Below are 20,806 nucleotides of genomic sequence, written 5' to 3' on the forward strand. Positions count from 1 at the left end.
ACTAAGTTCTGCTACTAGGTCTATCACAAACTTACTTTAAGAACATCACTTGAGCCCTCTAGTGACAGAAGATAGTCCCCAAAGGCATTCCAGTCATGTTCTCTTGCCCATCTGCCAAGCCAACACCACAGAGGAGTCAGACCAAGGATAGAACTGACCAATGTCCCATTGAAAGGAAAGGCACTTAGAACCACCCTAGTCTCTCCAATTTTATTATAGGACGTGTGAGGAGGGGAGGGAAGTGACAGGTGACAGGAGTGAGCTGAGGGCCCTCCCCCAACATAAGCTTCAAGATATAGTTGTGTGTGTTGGGGGGGGGGGGGTCAGGGAAAGGCTTGAGATGAAGATCAGAAAGCCAAGGCGATCAGTGCCTTACATGGGACAAGGATTGCTCAGTGTGCAGCGGGCCCTCCCGGACCCGCACGAGGGGAAGAGCCTACTAGGCGGCAAGGCTGAGTCTCTGCTGACACTGGGTGGCTCATGGGGCTGGTTATGCCATCCAGGCCTGGAAGCCGGGAGACAGACTCCGGTGCCACCCTCCCTGTGAGGGGCATGGGAGCACTGCCTCCCGGAAGGACACAACTTGGTTGAGCTCACTGGCTCATGCCTCCTTGGGTCTGGAGATCAGAGAGTGAGACATTTTGGTCTGAGAGGCTTTCTTTTTCACCTCAGTGAAGATGGGCAGGGGGAGAGGTTGGCTGCTGTGCAAAACAAAACCCTCTAAAATCGAGACAGGCTGAGTCTCATCTCTTCCACTCAGTGACCTTGGGCACGTCACTTTACTTCCCTGAGACTCAGTTTCTTCATCTGCAACAGGGGAACAATTAATCTCACAGGTTTTTGGGGAGGATTAAATGAGAAAATACGAGTCACATTAACAGAGTGCCCCCGCTGGAGAAGGCTTGGAATGGACACTTCAGGGGCAGATGGGAGAACTCAGTGGAGGGCAGGCCTGGGAGTGTGTCTGAGGAGATGTCTCTGCCTTCCTCTCCCAGGTTTAAGAGTGAGCCTCTGTGGGGGCAGGCGCTTGGGGAGCAGGCATGGCTCCAAGGCTTTAATGAAAGCCCAAGGAGCACTCATGGGCCTGAATGGGGAACAAGGAAAGGGTTCGGGGTACATTGGCCTTTTTTAAAAAGCTGGAAGGAAAGGAAGAGAGGACTGTTTCTTCCTGGAGGTGCAGCTGCAAAGACATCAAGCTGGACCCATCTAGGATTTCAGATCCAGCCATCATGGGGCTGCTGCTGCGGGAAGACACGGCCCCTTCTTTCTCCTCAGCACTGGGGTTATCAAAAATACCTACAAACTGTGAGAAACTTCACATAAAAACACTTTTCTGCATATAGAAAAAAGACTGGCTGTGGTCAGTTGGTTGGGATGTAGACCAAGTCCTTAAGAGAGGCTAAGGAGGGTCAGTGGCCACTCGGTGGTGGGCAAGCTGGTCTGGGCTGCCCCGACAGCTGGGGCAGCACCAGCTGGGGTGGGGGGTTGGGCCGTGTTCTTTGGCTGAGCTACACTTCTGTGGAGCCAGGGTCTGAGGGGCAGGAGGCGGGCTCCAGTCGTCCCAGTGCAACCCTTGCTGGGGTAGGCATTTGGGGGTGCGTTGGCCCTGGGCCTCAGGAACCCCTCAGTGGCCTCCCTTGCTAAGAGCAGAAGCCTACTTCACAGTGACCCTCTCCAGTCCCAAAGTAGGTGCTGGGGTCCTGTCGTTAGGTTGGACTGAGTGGTGTGGGGAGTTGAGGTCCTGGGTACAGCAGATTCTCCTTCCGAAGGATGGCTTTGCCCTGAACCTCCAGACGGCTGTCTCCAACTGAAACTCACCCCACCGGGGGACACCAGGCAGAGGAAGACAGCCAGGAAGGAGGCTCCAAACAAGAGTGCTTCCCGGGCAACCTTTCCTTAGCCCCCAGTCCAGGGTCCCCTGATGTTTCTTCTGGGAGGTGGGGACTGTAAGGAGAGAGAGGTGGCCCAGGCTTCCTAGCACCACTCCTCCCTGATCTTCACCCCACAAGGACCTGGACTATGTGCCCGAGGGGGTGAGGTCCAGGGAGATGACCCAAGGCCCCGTTTCCAGTGTCCTGAGCAGCTTCTGGAACCATATGGGTAGTAAAGGGCTAATGGTGGCAGCTGGAGCCAGAGGCTCATCCGTCCAGTCAGCCCAGGCACCCCCCTGTCTCCCCGTCATTGACCTCAGGTCCCATGGGCAGCCTGGGAATGGCAGGGGTGGGAGTGTGAGGACCAGGGGCTCCGGGCCTGAGGGGCCTGGCTTCAGCTCCGGAAGCCTTTCCGTCAGCGCCCCCCACTCCTGCCTGGTCTCCTACGGCCTGAGGGCACACTAGGGCTGGAGGAGGGGCAGGCCACGCCGAAGGCCCTCCTTCAGGAACTGCATATAGGTGGCTGTGGACGGGTCTTCAAAGGTGGATGAGAAGCTGAAGACGTTGTTCTCAACATCCTCGGGCTTCATGGAGGTGATGTCCAAGAAGTAGTTGGCATTAATGTGGTGGACCTGGGAGAGGGGCTGGGTGAGGAGAGCGAGGGGTCTGGCCCTTCCCCCCTCCCGCGTCTGGGCACACAGGACACTCTGCCTGCAAGCTCCCCCACACCCCATCTACTGGTGAGAACCTAACGCCTCTCCCCTTCCCCCAGCCCGCCCCCACCCCTTCTTCTCCTCTGCTCCTGTGACCCTGAACTCCACACTTCCTTCCGCCAAAATTCCTGTCCCGCTGCCTCTCACCCTGGCTGGCCAGCTCCTTAAGGGCAGGTGCCCGGCACACGAGCCAAGAAACAAGTGGACAAGCAGGAAAGCGCAGTGCCCAGGCCGGGTTCTGTCCGCCCGGCTCCAGCTCCGTGATGCCGGGGCTCTGCCAGGGCCGGGCCTCACCGGGCTGAGCACCAGTGAGCCAGTGGCCCTCTTCCGGGCCAGCCTCAGCTCTTGCTCCCCTTGTTGAGAGCCTGGGGAAGCTGATGACCCTCCCACAGCCTTCAGTCCCACACTAACTGTCCCTCCGGACTCAAAGGGTAAGGGGCAGGAGATTCTGAGGCTCACGTGCAGACCCGGTTTCAAAACCAGCTGCACTTCTTAATCGTTCAACTTCCACCAAGTCTCTGGACCTTTTTGAGCCTCAGTTCCCTTGTTTGTAAAATGGGCACTCGTGATCGTTCCTCTCCCAAAGCTGTGTGAGACCCCAGTGAGAGGCTGTGTGTGAGAGCTTGTCGGGGCCCCTGGGGAGAGGTAGGGTCTTGTGGCTTGTCTCGGCCTGGGGCCCCCTGGTCCCCTCTGCTTGTCACGAGGCCTGGCCCCTCCTTCCTCCTTCCTCCTTCCATCCCAGAGCTGGCCACAGTGGTCCAGGGTGAGCTTTCCCTCCCAGGCCACGTTCCTATCCATTCTGCTGCTAGCCTGTGCTCCTGGCTTCTCAGTCCCCAAAGGGCTGTCGAGGTCCCCCTTCTTGTGGGAGTGTCTCAACCCCTGCAGGGGGCAGGCAGAGTGGCCGTGACAATTCTTATTTTACAGGTGGGCACAAGGGAGGCTCAGACCGGCTAGGAGAACAGCAGGAAGCGGGGGAGCCAGCCGGGAAGCCTGAGGTCTCTAAGTCCGAGTCCCTGGCTGGCTTGCGGCTTCCCCTCCCCCACGCGGCCCGGCCCGACTGGGGGAAGGTACTGGGGGCGGCCTACCACGGTGCCGTTGGGCAGACAAATCATCATTTCCACGGGGAAGCTGTACTTCTCCAGGTGCAGGTCAGCTAGCTTCTTGTGGGAGGGGTTCTCCTGGCTGTCCTGTGGGGACACATGGCACACCCCTGCTGCCTCTGCTGCGGGCCCTGTCCCCGGGGCTCCCGTGGGGCTGTTCCCACCCCCCACCACTCACCTGCAGGTCTTCCAGCTCCTTCACCAGGGACCAAGTGCTGATGAAGCTCTCGTTGAGGAGGGCGATGATGGGCGAACTTTCCAGGACAGTCTCCCGGAGAGTCCGCCCTGAACCTTTTCGGGGGACAGCAAGGCCAGAAGGGTGAGGCCAACCCATGTGTCTTACTGGGTTTTCCATCAGCAACAACGCTCATGGGGTGTAGGGCTGTCTGTGCGCCCCAGTAAAGTAACAGATTCAAAGAGCCTGCCGCAGGGTAGGTGCTAAGTAGAGGGTCGCTGTGATTACAGTCAGCGACATTGGGGTGTCCTGGGCTGAGATGGGGTGGTGGGGGACTGAGGGGAGGCAGACAGACGGACAGCAGCCTCAGCCCAGGGACCTGCAGACAGTGACAGTTTCTTAAATTCACAAAACTCTAGGACCCAAGGCCTCCACATAGGTTATTCTACCTAAAACTCCTTTCCTCCTGCCACTTGATAAATTTCTACTCCTCCTCCAAAATCTCAGCTATGGTCACTGTCCCTGAGTTGCCTCCCCGGTCTTATGCCACCCTGGACCATGCCCCGTGTGACGCTCACCACGCTTGTCCTCATTCGATGCCCGCCTTCTACACACACGGCTCCCCAAGGACAGGGACATGACTCCAGCACCCAGCCGACGGGCCTGGCGCAGGGGGTGCCCGGGGTGTTTGTGGATTGACTGGATGCGGGCAGGGGCACGGTCTTACTCATCTTTGTACCCGCTGTCAGACACCCCAAATCTCTGTATCCCATAGATTCTTAAGTTCATCTTCTGAATAAGTGAACGTATGGCCAGCCTCCGGCATTGTTCTCTCTCTTATTTGGGTGCGTCACTTCATGGAGCACGGGCGTTCTTATACCCAAGAACAGAGTTGTTACACAACTCTGGGAGGTAAGCGTATTAGCCCTAGAAAACTAAGGCTCAGGGTGGGGAAGCCACTTGGCCAAGGTCTCCGCGCTGCAGATGGCCAAGTGGGGCTCTTCCTACTGTGAACAGCAGCTTCTTCTGAGCTTGGCGCAGAACACCCCCACACCCCTGCCCTGGGTAGTCCCCAAGGCCCCCATGCCCCGACGGGACAGCCCCGTTGGTCTCAGAGCCTCCTGCATCCCACCAAGCGTGACGTCTCCCCCCATTCTCTCAGCCTGGCAGGGTCTCCCTCACCTCAGCAGGACTGGTCATCCAGGGCCCCCCACAGCAGAATGGAGTGCACCAGCTTGTTCTTGGCCTTGGCTTGGTCGAAGGCCTCAGTGAATGGCAGATAGGTGACCTGGGGCCAAAGGGAGACGCGGAGAAGCTACTGCGGGCAGCTAGGTTCCGACACAGGAGCTGTGTGTGACGTGTGTGTTTGTGGTGTGAGTGTGTAACTGTGCATGCTACAAACTCTGTGTGTGTGTGTGCATGTGTGTGTGAGTGAGAGAGAGAGAAAGAAACGGGCTGGGCCAGGGGATGCCTCCTGCCAAGTTTGGAACGGCAGAAAAGAGGCTCCACTGGTACAGGCTGGGCCAGGCAGGGAGGTGGTCTCAGCAGCAAGCCCTGTACCCAGCCTGGAATCAGGTGCCCCCCCGCCCGCCATTCCCACAGCCCCAGCCACACAGAGCTCGCCCCTGGCCCTCACTCCCATCCAGCCCCACCTTCTTGAAGGGGTACATGGCCACCTCCAGGCGCCGGGCAGCCTCCTCCCAGCTCAGCTCCTGCTGCCACTTGATCTCCTCAAACACAAACTGGAGGGGCTCCCCTGAGGGAGGCCGGCTGTCGATCATGTTGCCGTCCTCATCCAGGATCATGGAGGGCACCGACGGGCCCAGGGCCTCCAGCTCCATCTAGGTCCCGGATCAGGAGAGGGTGCCATCAGTGAGGGGATCTCAGAGGTGGGCAGGAATCCTTGACAGACCCTCAAAGATACCCCATTCAAGGCCAAAGTCGAGGAACTGAGGCCCAGGGCAAGGCAGGGCCGCCACCGGCCTGCGGTGAGTCTGGGACAGATTCAGGGTCCGTCCAGGGCTCCTTCCACTGCATGAGGCCACATGAGGGCTGATGGCAGCTGCTGGCTTTTTTATGCCAACACATAGATCAGGTAGAGTCTCAGAAACCTGCTTTGGGAACAGCTGGCCTCAGCCCAGCAGGAGCTCTATCCTTCACCCAGACTGCCTGTGGCCTCCAGCCCTGCGGACCTGGGTCAGGGCCCTTTGTGTGCTCACCTGGGGGATGTAGCCAATGTCCACCTCCATGTTGCTGCTCTCACTGGCCCCATACAGCCACTCCATGTCCACGTTCAGAGACCTGACAGTGGGGGGGTTGTGGGGAGAACACCTTCATCACCAAGGCCCACGTCAACCTTCTCTGAGAGCACACAACCCTCCCCATTTTACAGATGAGAACACTGAGGCTTGATAAGATGAACCCAAGGTCTTGGGGCCACTGGGACTCCGACCACAGAGCCTGGGCCCCCTTCTGTCCCTGGGCTGCCTCCTTAGAAGCACAGCAGCCACACCACGCTCAGCAGGCCCAGCCCCTTACAGTTCACAAAGGGCTTTCACAGCCCTGTCTCACACGCTGCCCATGGCTTTTTGAAGCGGAAAGATCATCAGTGTCTCCCGCAGGACACAGAGAGGGGCAGACGTGACAGCCTGGTGCCTGCCTCCCTGAGCCAGCCTCCCAGGCTGAAGTCGGGCCTCACCACATGGCATCTGCAGATCGGCCACATGAGGGCGCCCCAGGACCGACAGCCAACCTCCTCCGGCCGGGTGAGCAGGTACCAGAGGAGGTGGACAGCCCGTGGTCCTGGAGACAGGCTCAGGAGCAGCCAGTCCTGGGGCTGGTCATTTGCCCGTGCTCTGTTTCACCCAAGCCAGGACCCCCACCTCCAGTCCTGGGGTGCAGGCAGATGTGCTCGGGGCTGAGCCTGTGCAGGCGAGGTGGGGAAGGGGGCTTGCTTGCTGAGGGAAGGGGGAGGAAACCACTCCTGCTTCTGGGGGCAACTTTCTCTTTCCAGGCTCTCCCAACGATCCCTTCACTCGTGCCCGGGAGCCATTCTCCTGTCTAGCAGATGAAGAAACAGGCCCAGAGACGGCCAGCGCCCTGCCCACAGTCATGCTACGGTGGAGACTTAACTTTGGGGCTCTCAGCTCCCAGCCAAGCTCTTGTCCCTGTCCTGGGTCACTCAGACCCACTAGGCAGCCACTTGCTATCAGGGAGGAATCTGGAAAGACATGAAGCCGGGCCTCCTGGTCCCATGCTCCCCGGACAAGAGGCTGACCCTAAGCCGGCGGGGCACGCAGGCAGGTGGCTGGCATGGAGCCCTCCCGAAAGGCCCTTCCCTCCACCCCCCAGGGCCTGTGGGAGCAACTGCAGGCAGTCAGGGCCTGCCCCTAAGGACCACATGCGCTGCTCCCATTGCCTGGCTAAACCCTCCTCACCCCCGTCCCCTGCCCCACCCAGGTCTCTGCTTCCATGTCTCTTCCTCTGGGAAGGCTTCCTGGACTCTAGTCCCTGCCCAGCTGCCAGCACTCGGGGGCTGTGCACAGGCTGAGGTCACGGGTCTGTGGGAGGTCTGTCACCAGTGTGAGGGTGTTAGGCTCCTGCTTAGGGGACAGTCTGCTGCACTGGGTCCCAGGCACAGAGCTGGCCATCCAGGCCAACTGGGACATGGTTGCCAGATGATGGAATGACCCACCTCCGCCCACCTCAAGATGCCAGCTCCTGGGTCGCCTCCAGGCCCCTTCCAAGAGAGGTGCCTCTGGGGAGCAAAGGAGGGGCAGAGACGGAGGGGGCCTCTGGGCCCCTGCACCTGAGCTCCTGGAGCTGGGAAGCGGGGAGAGTGGGGCCAACTACAGTGAGGTGCAGGGCTGGGTCAGGGCCAAGGCTCCCACCTGTGGTTGGGCACGAAGAGCCGGAAGTCTCGGATGTGAGTGGCATCTTTGGAGAGAATGATGTGACCGGTGAACTGGCCGGGTGAGAACCAGAAGGGGAAGTCAGGCGGCTCACTGAGCTGGAACTCGGCGTGGATCCTGCGGGGAAAGGAGCCTGGCTGGGAGCAGCCCCTGCTGAGCCACGGCCCACCCTCCTGCTTTGGTGCCGAAGCTGGGGAGCCCTTGGCCAAACTCTTGAGGGGAGGACAGGGCTAGGCAGGGGAGGAGGGAGAATGTGTGGGGCAGGGAGAAGCCACGAGGCCTTCCAAGCGCTGCCCATCCTCAGGGACCAGGTCACACGCAGCCTTCCCCGCAGGGCTCGCTTGACCAGCCCTCCTCTGCGCCCTCACAGCTCCGCGGGCTGTGTGCGCGCCGGCGTCACAGCTCCTCCATGCCCCCTTCTGGGTGGATAACCATCAGGGCTGCCAGCCTCATGCTAAGCATGCCCCGAGCTTTCCCCCTGCCCCCAGGAGGAGGCCACCACCACCCCCTCCACAGATGAGGAAACCGAGGCCCAGAGAGCCAATGTGGCTTGCCCAAAGCCAGAGAGTGGCTGGGGGCTTCTGGGCGGGCCCTGCCCTCACAGGGCCCTGCCCTTCCATGCTTCGCTGGGGTCCCCAGCCTGGCTGAGAGGCCAGGAGGGGTGTCCGAGGGCTACACACCGGAACATCACAGTGTAGTAGAAGTCGCTGATGGCCGTCAGGCAGGCGACGGCCCCCTGAGGGGCAAAGCGTGTCTTCACGAAGGGCCGCGGGTGGAACATGCTCAGGAGCCGGTGGATGATGACCTGGGGGGCGGGGGGAGGGGCAGTGAAGACCCGAGTGAGCTCGCTGGGTCCGGATCCCCCAGGAGCGCTCTGGGCCTGTAGGCCGGGGGCCCTGAGAGGGCGCCGGGGTCCAGGCGCTGAGCCAGTGCAGGGCAGAGGCAGAGGGGGTCATGCCTGGCTGGGGCTGCAGCTGGGGGGATACCCTCCCCCCAGGGCTCACCGTGGGCGGCCCTCACCTCTTTGCCCTTGGGCGGCGGTGGGTAGAAGCGGTTGTTGGACAAGTAGCCGGTGAAGACGCTCAGCTCGCTGGGGACGATCCACCAGGGCTCCCCGAGCTCCACCTGGCCCCGGGGGGGCAGGAAGGGCCGGAAGTGGCGGGCGGCGAACACCGCGCTTGGCAAGGCTGCAGTCGTCCAGTTGCGGAGGCCGGACAGGGCCAGGCGGGAGACCTGGGGGGGAGGGGAAGCCAGAGCTCTGGGGTGCCGAGAACCATGATGGGGTGGGGGTCCCCACTCCACGCCTGGCTGGAGGTCTCCAAGTGAAGGGAGGTGTGAGACCCGGGGGTGCTTTTGTCCTATGGCCAGAGGCCGGGCACTGTCCTGCCAGAGCCGAGGCTCCCCTCAGCTCCCCTGGCCCCCAGCAGCACCTCCTTGGCTGCCTCAGGCGCAGCCCAGGCCAGAGCGACGGGGCCGGCTGGGACTGACGAAGGGGGAGGCGCGGGAGGCGGAGGCTCTGTGCAGGGGTCCTGCCGGTCTCTTCCCTCCCTCGTCAAGCCCAGTCCCAGCGTTCCAGGCCTCATGGACACATGGTCCTGCCTCTGTGCCAGCTGGCCTGAGTGCCCCCCCGCCTGCCACCCCCTCCACCAGCCTCGCCTTCTCCCTGACCTTCTTCTCTCCAAGTCTCCTCCTGGGGCTCATGTCCCACTGAGGAGGCTTTGGGGAGAAGTCTGAGGAGAGAGGTGGACACCACCTTTTGGGGGAAATCTGTGGGGTAAGGAGCAGGATGCGCCTGCCGAGAAGGGGAAGGAAGGTCTCCCCCGGAGAGTCCCCCGTACCACGCAGCCGGGCACCTGGCATGCCCGGCGTCCCTCAGCTGTTTCCCTGTCAGGAAGGCCCCGTCACCTTCAGCAGAGCTGAAGCAAGGGACAGGCCCATCTGTCCCCAGCTCTGGGCCACCGAGGCATGACCTAGGGCACGTCCTCTGCTGGCAGCTGCCCCTTCAGCGCCCCTCCCCGCCCCTCCACGCCACAGGCAGGAGTCCCACGGAGGCATCGGCCGGGAGGACAGCACGTTCCGGGGCCCTTCAGGGGTGCTCCGCCACTAGGGAGCTGCCAGGGGTCCGAGGGCATCAGGCTCCCTCTCCCTTCCCCGCCTTCATGGTGGTGGGGGGCCAGGCCCGCCGGGAGGAGGGAGATCCTCGGGGCTACCTCCAAGAAGACTGAGCAGGTGGGGGGTCTCCAAGCTGGGCAGGCTGTGCTGGGCCATGGGGAGCTGCCTTGCCCCCGGGGTCCTGCCACCCCGCAGGGGAGCTGCCCACAAAAGGGGGCTGCGCTCTGTGGGGAGCTGCTCCTGACCCATCTTTCCTCCAAGTGCAGCACCCGGGCACCCCACCAGTCCTGCCCTGTCCTCACGGCTCTGGGGGGGACTCATCTATTCAGACAACTTCCACCACCAAATCTCCCTGCCAACCTTCCCTCCCAGATGCTCCGTGGGAGACCAAACCCGTGTTTCCAACCTCACTTACTGGTCAGCCCCAGGCGCCTCGACTTCAGTGTGTCCAGACTGAGCTCATTCGCTCCCCACCAGGCCAAGTCCTTCCTCCGGTCCCCATGGGGCATCCTGTGCTTGGTCACCATCCAGAAGCCTGAGTGCCCCACCTCCACTCCCCTCCCCTGCTTTCCATTAGTAGCCATGCCCTGTCTTCCTTCCTTTCCCACATCCTCTAGGCTGTCCTAGGAATCACCACTGACTCCCCCCCACTGCCTCCTCTTCCCCGCTGAGAACCAGTCTTCTCGTCCCCCATTTCTCCCCAGCCTGCGGAGCATCCGAGCAGCTGACCGGGGAGCCCTCACGTTTCAAAAATTCTCTTTGGTAATTTGCTGCTGCAGAATGAAGGCCAAAGTCAGGCGACAAAGGCCCTTTGCAGTCTGGCGACTTCTCTTCCAGCCCCACTGACCGGGACGCCCCTGCCTGTGTCCCATGGGCTCTGGGTCCTGCCGCACCAGCTCTCTGTCCGCAGGCGACTGGCCCGGCACTTCCTGCCTTCAGACCTCTGTTCATGCTGCGCTGGCCTTTCACAGGAGACCGAAAGTGAGTAGGTGTGGGCTGGACTAAGCAGAAAAGTTGCTCCTGGCAGAGGGAACAGCATCCAAGAGGGCCCACAGCTGGAAGAAAGCCTGGACATCTGGAGGGGCTGGAACAGAGCAAGCTGAGGGGGGAGGGCGGGGAAGGCAGGAGGGTGTGGGGGTGCCTCAGGGTCAGGATGGGCTTGAGACCTTGGCCAGGAGGTCTCAGGTTGGGGCAGGGCCACTCAGGAGAGCATTTATCAGGCACCCTCCTCCTCCCCACGACCCCGTGCTGGGGCTGAACCTCAGGTTTGGTTCATCAGAGATCAGCACAGCACCTGTCAGGTGCCGGGAGCCTGAGGAAGCACAGAGGTTATGAGTCACAGGCCTTGCCCTCAAGAAACTCACAGCCTGGGGCGGGGGTAGGGGAGGAGAGACCGACTTGAGCAAAGTAATGACCCTACATGCGGCTCCGGCCTCAATCCTGCCTCCAGGGCCCACACTGCCTCCTCTTCCGCCTCTGCCTCACCTGGCTCAGCCCGCTCCTCCTGCAGTCTCTACCAGATGGCACTGCCTCCAGGAAGCCAGTCCAGATTTCTTCTGGGTTAGGGGCTCATGCTTATCCCTCCTGCACCAGACTGTGTCTCAAACCACAGGGTCAGCATCACACCCATTTCTGGAACCCCCAGGGTCTGGCACACTGGGGGCACAGAGGGCAGCTAATAAAGGCAGGCAGGGAAGAGGCAAAGAGAAGCCTATTCTCAGGAGGTGAGTGCACGCAGGTGCATGCGGTCCCACCAATCACACTCACCCCCAGGAACCCGTCTTTGCTCTTGGTCATGGACTCCGGGATCAGAGGCTGGAATCGGGCTTCTATGGTGAGCGTCTCCTCGCTGGGGTCAAGGGGCAGTTCCTCCTCTTCATAGCTGGCCGCAGGCGTTGACCCTGGGAGGCACAGTTGCTGGAGAGGGGCCGGCCCTCTGGCTGCAGCCCTCTCTTCTCTGGGGAAGTCCACCCTCTCGCCCCCACCCGCACTGGAAGGTGATTTAAGGGAGCCAGGCTTAGAGCTGGAGTAATGGTTAACAATGACCAAAGTAACAACCAGTAAGTATCACACTTTAGTTTCATCGTAGTCCTGAGAGGCAAACAATAACATCATTACCAAGACCATTTTACACATGAGAGAGTGGAGGCTCAGAGAGGTGAAGTCACTTTCCCAAGGTCACACAGCTAGGGAGTGGGGGGAGGGGTCAGGGTTCAAACCCCGGCTTGTTTTCCTCTAAACCTACAATCAACCATGACCCTCTTCTGAGGGCATTGTGATCTCAGAGACTCTGCTTCCTTAAAGGCTCAGGATCCAGATGATCTCGGCCCTCTGAGGGACACAGCCCCTCACCAGCTGTGCGATTTGGTCAGTGGCTTGTTATGAGGATTGGATGAGATAATCCGCATGTTGTTAGCACCAGGGTGGTAGAGAGTGAACCCGTAATAAACTTGAGCTGTGTCAACTACTACCAGAAGATTCAGGGTTGCGGGGCCACGGAGCTAGGGCTCAAAATGAATTCTTCTGACTTCACCCAGGGCCAGGCTGGCTGGTTGCCCCGGTTCCCTACGTTGTATGAACACAGTCCGAGATGAACTTGGTGCTGGGCCCACCAAGGGCAGCATCTGGGCAAGGCGGCTGCCTCTCCCAGTGGCTGGGGTCCCAGCACCAAAGACAAGCTACTGTCTGGGGCACGGAAAAGAGAAGGCACAGGCTGGGCCTCATCTGCTCTGCTCCAGGCCGAGGTCAGCTCCGTTTCCTGGATGATTTGGGGTAACTCCGTCAGCCCCTCTGGTGTTCCTACATGGGCAATTGAGGCCATGCTGCCCTGCATGTCCCTGTTCTGGGGGCCTCTTGAAGAGAAGAGAACCACTGAAAACAAATGAAAGCAAGGAACTGTCTTGGTGTCCTGAAGCTCTGAGAGAGACAGCCAACGCCATCAAGAACTCCACCTCGGGAGGGAGGAGACTCGCTTCTCCCCAATTTTCTGGGTGGCCCTGTCTCCCCATCTGAATAAGGAGGGGATGACCTTGACTTCTCAGGTCTTTTCCGGCCCGAGGTATGCCCAGTCTGAGACCTTTCAAGTGTGGAGGGAGTCCTGATGAAGGTTTAGCGAGAAAAGAAGCCTCTTTCCAAAGGGGTGACTGGTGGAAGGGAGGAGCCCCGGACACCTCTAAGGGGTCAGACAGTGGCAATGCTTCTCATGGCTGCTGTCCCCGGGCAGGTCGGTGGGACAGAGATGATGCTTGCCATCTTCTGGCGAACTGATGGACAGGCCACCTGGGAGCACTCAGAGAGATTCTTACATAGGAATCATCAGAATCCTTCGGGATGCCTTTCTAAACCGCATATGCCCAGAATCCTCAAACCTACTGAATCAGAATCCTAAGGGGCTAGAGTCAGGAAGCTGTCCTTTTAGTCAGCACGCCCCAACAGCAACTCATGCAAAGCCCTTTTCTGAAGAAATCACGGTTATTTCTGCATTTGTAAGCTGATGTTGCAAAACTTGCCAAAGAGCAATCTGGAAACCTCAGAGGAAGGGAACAGTTAGAACGTGCAAGCTTATTCTTCGCCTTGCTTTTTCAAATATTTTACTCTTATCACAGATAATTATTAATACCCATGTCCAGCATGTTATGGTCTTTTAGTTTTTTTCATAAAAACTTTTATTTCCTGATTTCTAAGTAACTCATCACAGACAATTCATAAAACTTTTAAGATATAAAGAAAATTAAACATACTCATCACTGTGCCAACCAGACAGGTTGCTTCTGTTTCCTACACAGATTTGAAGTTTTGGGCTTCGTTTTATTTTATGTTTTCTTTTCCCAAAACTTGGTCCAGTTTTGCACTCCTAGCGGCCGAGGTGGTAAGGGAGGGAGAAAAAGATTTATGTGAAAAAAATTACTGGTGCCTTCGAGCCCAGCAAGCTTGTCCAACGTGTCGTTATGAGGGAACTCACTCCCTCCGTCCACAAAAGAGGACAAGGAGGTGGCTGGGTAGATGTTCTATGAAGTGTTTGCAGAATAAGAGGTCAAGGCCAAGCCACGTGAGGCTGACCTGTTTACTTGCCCATCTGCCTTCACTGCCAAACTCAATGGCACTAAGAGACACTGACCCACATCTGCTCCAGGAAATTTGCATTTTTCATCTGACCCTCCTCCTCTGGCAGGGACTGTGGCCACGGGACCAGCAAGTGGCCGACCTACCCAACCCCCACTCTGAGACACAGAAGGCCCATCACTGGCCTCTGGGGCTCACTCACCTGTGAGCAGTTGGCATCTCCTCCTTGCCTTTCCCATCTACTGACCTACTTACACCCAGTTACTCAGATAACAAGATCCCAAGTTCAAGAGATGTCACAAGAAGTTGGAGAGAAATGGACACAGAGGTTGGGGTGTTGGTGAGACCATGAGAGTAACATTTAATAATTTGTGAGAATATTTCAGCACCTCATCTTTAAAAAAAAAAATCACTGATTATAACTAGATAAAAATGTTTTCACTGGACAGGCTAGAAATCCAACACCGAAGCAAGAGTTAATCGTTAGTGATACGGGGAAGCGCTCCTGTCTACTGAGCAGCTACTGTCTACTGGTCACTCTGCAGATTTTCTCTCTAATCCTCAAACCTGTGAACTGGTGCAGGACCTGGAGCCAGATGGCCCTGGTTCTAATCCTAGCTCTGTACCTCCCTGTGCCTCAGTCTCCCCAACTGTAAACAGGGGAATTAGGACAGCAGCTACGTCCCAGGACACTGCGAAGATTAAAGAGAGAACTCACGTGAAGGGCCTCCAGTCATGTTTAGAGGCGGGCAGGGGGTGTTAACTCGTATTTGCCCTTGAGAACGGGCTCAGGTGGTGCCGGGCAGCTCGCCCGAGCCACCAGCTGGGAAGGGTCAGAGCAGAGAGGACCCCAGAGCTGCCAGGGTCCCTCATCTCCCTCTCTAGGTGGCCCTCCTGCTCAGAGCAGACACAGTGGCCAAGAAGCTGAGGGCCATGACTCAGGTGCCCCCCTCCCCAGGCCCCAGCCCCTCCTGGTACCTGTCAGCTTCTCAGCAATGGGCTTGAACTCCTCGGGGCTGATGTACATATCCCGGTCTGTGTCCAAGGAGGAAAAGAGAAACAGGCCTTCCGTCCCCAGGGCCTTCAGCGCGGACTCCTGCTTCGAAGGAAGGAGCTCCATTGAGCGCCGTGTGGATACCCAGCTGGGGTCCCAAACAGACAGAGGGGGCAGTGCCCAGCACCATCTTCCTCAGTTCTCCCAAAACTTCCCAGTCCACCCATCCTAATGTCACCTCTGCACCATCCCGGAGCCCCAGTCCCCTCTGGGTCCCTGCTGGGCCCTGCTTCACTCTGCTCCTTCATCCACTATCCATCAGGCCCAAGGCTGTGCTAGTCTCCTTCTATCTATCCCGTCCCCATGTCACATTCTTCCACCAGCATCCTCTCCTGTCCCCCCAGCACTGCCCCAGCCACCACCAGACTCTCCCCGGTGCCAGCTTCACTCCTACTGTCCAAACCACTGCTGGGACCGCCCCTTGGGTCTGTCCCAGGCCCTGCCTCACACTGGGCCAGTGTTCTGGCCTTTCTGCACAGTCCTCCCAAGTCTGCTCGACCCCCCCACCTCCCTCCCTTTCATGCCACCCTCCCCGGCCCACCAGTCCCTACTTTCCATCCCGCCCCTTCCCCCAACCCGGCCTCCCGGTCCCCTCCCCCCTCCCTCCGAGCCCCCACCCTCCCCCTCCGAGCCCCCCGCCCCCTCCGGACCCCTTCCCCCGCCTCCTCCCAGTCCTCCCCCAACGCCGCCCGGACCCCGACCCCCAGAGCCCAGGCCCCCCGCGAGCCCCGCGCCCGCCCTTCCCACCGAGCCGGACCTGCCGCGCGGCCGCCTGGGCCTCGTTGTGGCGGGCGTAGGCTCGGGCGGCGGCGGCGGCGGCGGCAGCGGCGAGCAGGGCCCCGAACAGCGCCAGGGCGCGGGCACGGCGGGGTGCGGGCGGCGACGCGGCGGGGTGGGGGCCGGGCCGGGAGCCGGGCGGCTCGCGTTCACCCGGCGCTGCCCGGCCCATGGCGGCTGCGGGGCGGCGGACTGGCGACGGCGGCGGCTGCGGGGCGGGGCGGCCTCCCGGCCGCGGGGCGGGCGCGGGCGTGGGCGGGGCCGTGTCCGGGGGCGCCCGGGGGTGTCCGTGCGGGGTCGCCGGGGCCTCCCTGCCGCCCGCCCTCCAGCCCTTCCTGCAACCCGGCTCGCAGTATGAAAGCGGGCCTCCGCGTCCCGTCCAGCCCCGCGGAGGCCTGGGAGGCGGCGGGGCGGGAGGAGGGGAACCGGGAAGGGGTGGGGAGTGTCCGCCACCTTGCCCGGGAGGGGACCCGGGGCCACCAGGCTTCGTGTCCCCCTCTGTTGGCAGATGTGAGGGAGGCCGTGGGGGGGCACCCCACCCTGCATCCTTATCCCACCTGCTTTCTAAACCGTCTTCAGTCCTCCAGAAGAATAAAAACTTGAAAGAAAGTTCTACCCCTACTCCATTCCCTTCAGGGTCCAGCTGGACGGCGACCACTGCACATTTGTGGGGGGGCGGGGCGGCTACCTGTACCAGGTCACACGCAGGTGCTGCGGCCCTGAAACCCCTCACCTGAGGGACCAGAGTGTCCTCACCTGTAAGGGGGGGAGGGGTCAAAGAGGCCCTCCCTGTGGATTGTGGTGTGAAAGAAATCCCTGGATTGATGGGGCTGGCAGCCCCTTGGCACAGGCAAGGCCAGACTGTAACCTACCAGCTGCCTCTCCTTTGCGGGAGGTCACACCATGGCCGGAGAGATTTCTCCAGAGAACAACTCTTGGCGTGCCTGGAGGAGGACCTCGGGGATGCGGAGTTTGAAGAAACACTTTAGGATCTGTCAGTACGTTTGGTTCCAGTCTCCAGAAGCCTTGGTTCCCCTAGGGCTCTCTTCCATCATTCCAAGGTCTCCAGGAGCCAGGGGATGGCTCTGTCTTTCCCAGGAGAGGGCAGCAACGGTTAAGCCTCTCTCTAAGACAACCCTGGCCTCAGGGGAGCCACCGCACCATCCTTAGAGACCCCCCGCCAACCCCAGGCCACGTGCACCTTCCAGGTCCCGGATGTTGGAGGGACCACTGTGTGCTGGACCTGGTGTTGGGAGCTTTATGTTCTTATTTGTGCTCAAGCAACCCGGTGAGGTGAGGACTGTTTGCCCACCCAGGTCTGAGTCCATTACTTTTGCCCAGCTGCCTCCCAGGAGATGGCCCAGCGGAAGGATAGGGGAGAGGACTTTCTTCTACCACCACTTTTGTCCTTCATGGATAACCAGCCATGACAGCACCCTGTGGGCGGGGCCCCAGCTTCCCAGAGCCCACAGGCTACCTGACACGTGGTAGGCACTCCAATGTCTTTTGGATGGATGACTCCCAGCGACAGAGATCTGTGGGCTCTGGACCTAGCTTTTGCCCAGAGCTCTGGCCCCAAAGCCTCAGGGGGCCCCACGGAGGGCCTGACATCTGCTGTTGGCTTCCCAAGGCTTCCGACGGTGCTACTTCCAACTCACTACTGCTGTTTGGGGACACCCTGCATACGACAGGTGCTCTTAGAAAACCAAGTTCTGCTCTATCAGGAAGCAAAGCTAACGGAGCACAAAGCAGGTTAGGAGGGGAAGATTGATGAGCCAAGGCCTCTGGAAAATAAATGACGGACGTTTTCTTTGCCAGAACACTTTTATTTCTTACACTTGGTTCTTATTAAAGACACAGACACCTGACTGATCTCCGTGGTCCAGGGCTGGGGAGATGGGTTGCTGGGACTGGGAGGGCGCCGGAGGAGGGTGGGTTTTCAAGACCTGACTTAGGTCAGTGAGCCTCCGGGAAAAGGATCCATGTTGGGACCCAGCTCTGGGAAGACAGCTCTGGGCTTTGGCAATGGAGCCGGACTTGGTGTCCCACCGGTGGCATCCTTCCCGGGAGGCTTGACTCCAAACCAAGAACCTTGGGCAAGGCCGGGCCTTGAGAGATTGGGCCAGGAGGGTTGCTCCCATCAGCGGTGGCACTGCAAGGGCGTTTTGGCACCTTGTCTCTGAGCCCTGGGTGGACAAGGGTGGTATTCGGGGGTAGCGGCAAATGGAAATGACATCACGGTAAGTGGCATGCTGGCCGTGTCCTTGAGGGGCTCCCAAGTGAGCCGGGAAATCATTCTTACATCTGCTCGACACCTATTTATGGAGGGTCTTCTATGGTTGGTTCTGGGCATCCATCAGAGAAGAAAAACGGACTCTCTGCTGTTCTAGACAAGTCGGTGGGGTCTATGACTCCCCCAACCCCATGGTCCCCAGAGGTAAGTGATCTGAGAGAGGGATGTATGCAGAGGAAGGAGCCTGGGAGGGTCAAGAGGGGCCAGAAGAGACTTCACAGAGTGGAAGGCCAGCCGGGTCTGAGTTCAGGAGGTCACCAGTCGGAGCACCAGGGGAAGATCATTCCAGGGGCAGGAGGAGCAGAGGCAAAGGCCTGGTGGCATGAACGCCAATGGCATTTCTCTGGAATGATGAGCAAACGCAGGGGGACCACATAGGAGTGTGAAGGGAGAGGGGGCAGGAAAGACAAGCTGGGGCTCCAAGCAATTGGTGACAAGCTTGGACTTTATCCTCAAGACAACAGAGTCATTCGACGAGTGGGACATCCAGCCACAGAGGTGCCCGTCCAGCTATGGAGGTGGGTCCTTCCCCTCCCTACTGTGTCCACAGCAGCCACTGGGGCAGGCAGTAGCATCTTCTCTTCCTCTTGCTGTTTCACTGGGGCAGACTTGCTGGGGAGGGGCCCCTGCTGCTCTCCGGGGAGAAGAGCAAATTAGGGTTTTCGATTCCAGCTCTAGGAGGATAATGACCTGGGGTTCCAGGAGATGGAAAGCCATCTGCTGCTGGGTTTTGTGCTTTTTCTCCAGCTCTAGGAACCTGGATAGGTAGAGGGTTTTTTCCCCCGGACCCCAACCCCTGACCTGTTGCTGCCCAATCACAGGACCAGCATTGGGAGCAAAATGCCACTTGGGAAAGGGGAGGCTTTAGCTGCCTGGACCACGGGAGTCTCCCAGCAAGTTCAGGTCCTACTGTGTGCCCGGAACTAGTCTAGGGTCCTGGCACACAGTGTGAAGACAGACGAGGTACTTCCTCTTTTGGAGCTGAATATTCTAGCAAGAGGAGAGAGGCGATACACCTGCAAAGAAGATGATTTCGGATAATGGTGACTGTGAAGGGGTGAGACAGGGAGGGTCAGGCAGCTTCCCGAGGACGTAGCATGTCCACAGCCGCCGGGATGGAAAGGAAAGAAGAGGCCAGCTCCCGGAGAGCAGAAGGGAGGGCCTCCCAGGCCCAGGGGCCAGCACAGAGGTCGTGAAGAGGAAACAAACTCTGTGTGTTCAGGAAACGTGAGGAAGGCAGGGCGGGCTGTGTGGAGGAACCGGAAGGGTCGGCGGGAGAGCGGGATCCGGGGCCCCAAGGACGTTCCAGGCCACGCAACAAACTGCCGGTGGATACGATAGAAACTATGGGAGGGTTTTAAACAGGACAGGGATGTGTCCTTTGTTTTTATTTTTATTACTTTCTTTTATTAAGCTTTTGTTTTAATTCCAGGGTAGTTATCTGATGTGTCTTCAAACAGACCTTTCCAATAGCCAAAAAGGAGAGATAACCCCCCCCACCCCGTCTCCACTGACGAGTGGATGAACAGAATGTGGCCGATCCACACAGTGGAGGTTTTGGGGCAATAAGGCGGAATGAGGCCCTGTGACCTACGACGACATGGACAAGGGTCAGGGACATCACACGGGAACAAAGAAGCCGCATGCAGAGACCGCACACCTACTGTAGGATTCCATGAGGGTGGCAGGTCCAGTAAGGCCAGTCCGGAGCCAGAAAGTAGATTCATGGTTGCCTGGCTCGGGAGAGGGGGTAGGGAGTGGCTGCAGATGGGCACAAGGCTTCTTTCTGGGGTATAAATGTTTTTAAAAGGACATTATGGTGATGGTTGTACAAATCTGTGAGTACATTACAAAAACACAAATTGTACACCTTTAGTGGGTGAGCTTTATGGCATAAACGTTATGTCCCGATAAAGCTGAGGTTTTCTGGGGTTTTTTGTTTTTAAGACTTTTCTGGTTTCCGGGTAGAGAGCAGACCGAGGGGAGCAGGGGTAGACAGAAGGAGTAGGGAGGCTGGTTCAGTCTCAGCCCGAAGCCCCTGGGTGGGGCGGGTCGTGCAGCCCATGTCAGGTACACGGTGGCGCCTTCCTTCCAGAGGTAGGAAAGCCTGTGCCCAAGGCCCAGGCAGCCGTGTGGACATTACCCTGAGCTGCCGCGCAGAAGGCAGTGTTGGGGGAGGGGGCGTGTGCAGGAGTCTGCAGCTGTGAGCGATGGGGACCATAAAGTTGCGAGTAACCAGCCTATAAATGACAGTAAAGCCACAGAAGTCAATGAGATCATTGAAGGAGAGAGAAGAGGCCCTTGGTCTGCCTGGCCTCAGCGGCTGGTACGTGGCCACAGATGTGGCCTTGCCTCCACGTGCTGAGTGGCTTCGGCTGGATTCACAGGCACAAGGCTGATGCCGTGATTACCCAGAAAAGAGATGAATTGTGACCAAAAAAGTCACGACTGCCTTTGGCTAGGCTCTTGTCCTGTCCAGGCAGAGAGACCTACTTCCTGGGGATAGGCAAGGCCCCCCAGGACTCTGCCCACGTGGACAGCTTTATTCTCAGCCCCACTGGCACAGGGCTGTGTCGCCTGCTTGCTACTAGAATCACCTGGCCACCCGGCGGCTCTGAAGCAGTCTGGGTCGAGCATCACTGGGCTGGAGCGAGTCCTAGCTGAGTTTTCCGGGGGCAGGGGAGTGGGGGTTCTGGAGTGCTGAGCAGGGAATAACAAATCAAGAAGAAGAATTTTTC

The 20,806-nt window shown here is 59.2% G+C and overlaps 1 protein-coding gene across 1 annotated transcript; it reads right to left on the minus strand.

Moving 5' to 3' along the window:
- Positions 1-196: 196 nt before the first annotated feature.
- On the minus strand, positions 197-15,967 carry SELENON (selenoprotein N). Its single transcript, XM_045997101.1, has 12 exons — positions 15,756-15,967; positions 14,923-15,040; positions 11,650-11,783; positions 8,791-9,003; positions 8,451-8,575; positions 7,750-7,887; positions 6,079-6,160; positions 5,512-5,700; positions 5,042-5,147; positions 3,863-3,975; positions 3,670-3,771; positions 197-2,503 (listed from the first exon to the last, which is right to left on the minus strand). Exons 1-12 carry the CDS (start codon positions 15,945-15,947, stop codon positions 2,333-2,335), a joined length of 1,683 nt encoding a protein of 560 aa, XP_045853057.1. The 5' UTR covers positions 15,948-15,967; the 3' UTR covers positions 197-2,332.
- Between the last annotated feature and the right edge of the window lie 4,839 nt (positions 15,968-20,806).

Source organism: Meles meles, chromosome 1, assembly GCF_922984935.1.
Source record: "Meles meles chromosome 1, mMelMel3.1 paternal haplotype, whole genome shotgun sequence".
NCBI classification, from domain to species: domain Eukaryota; kingdom Metazoa; phylum Chordata; class Mammalia; order Carnivora; family Mustelidae; genus Meles; species Meles meles.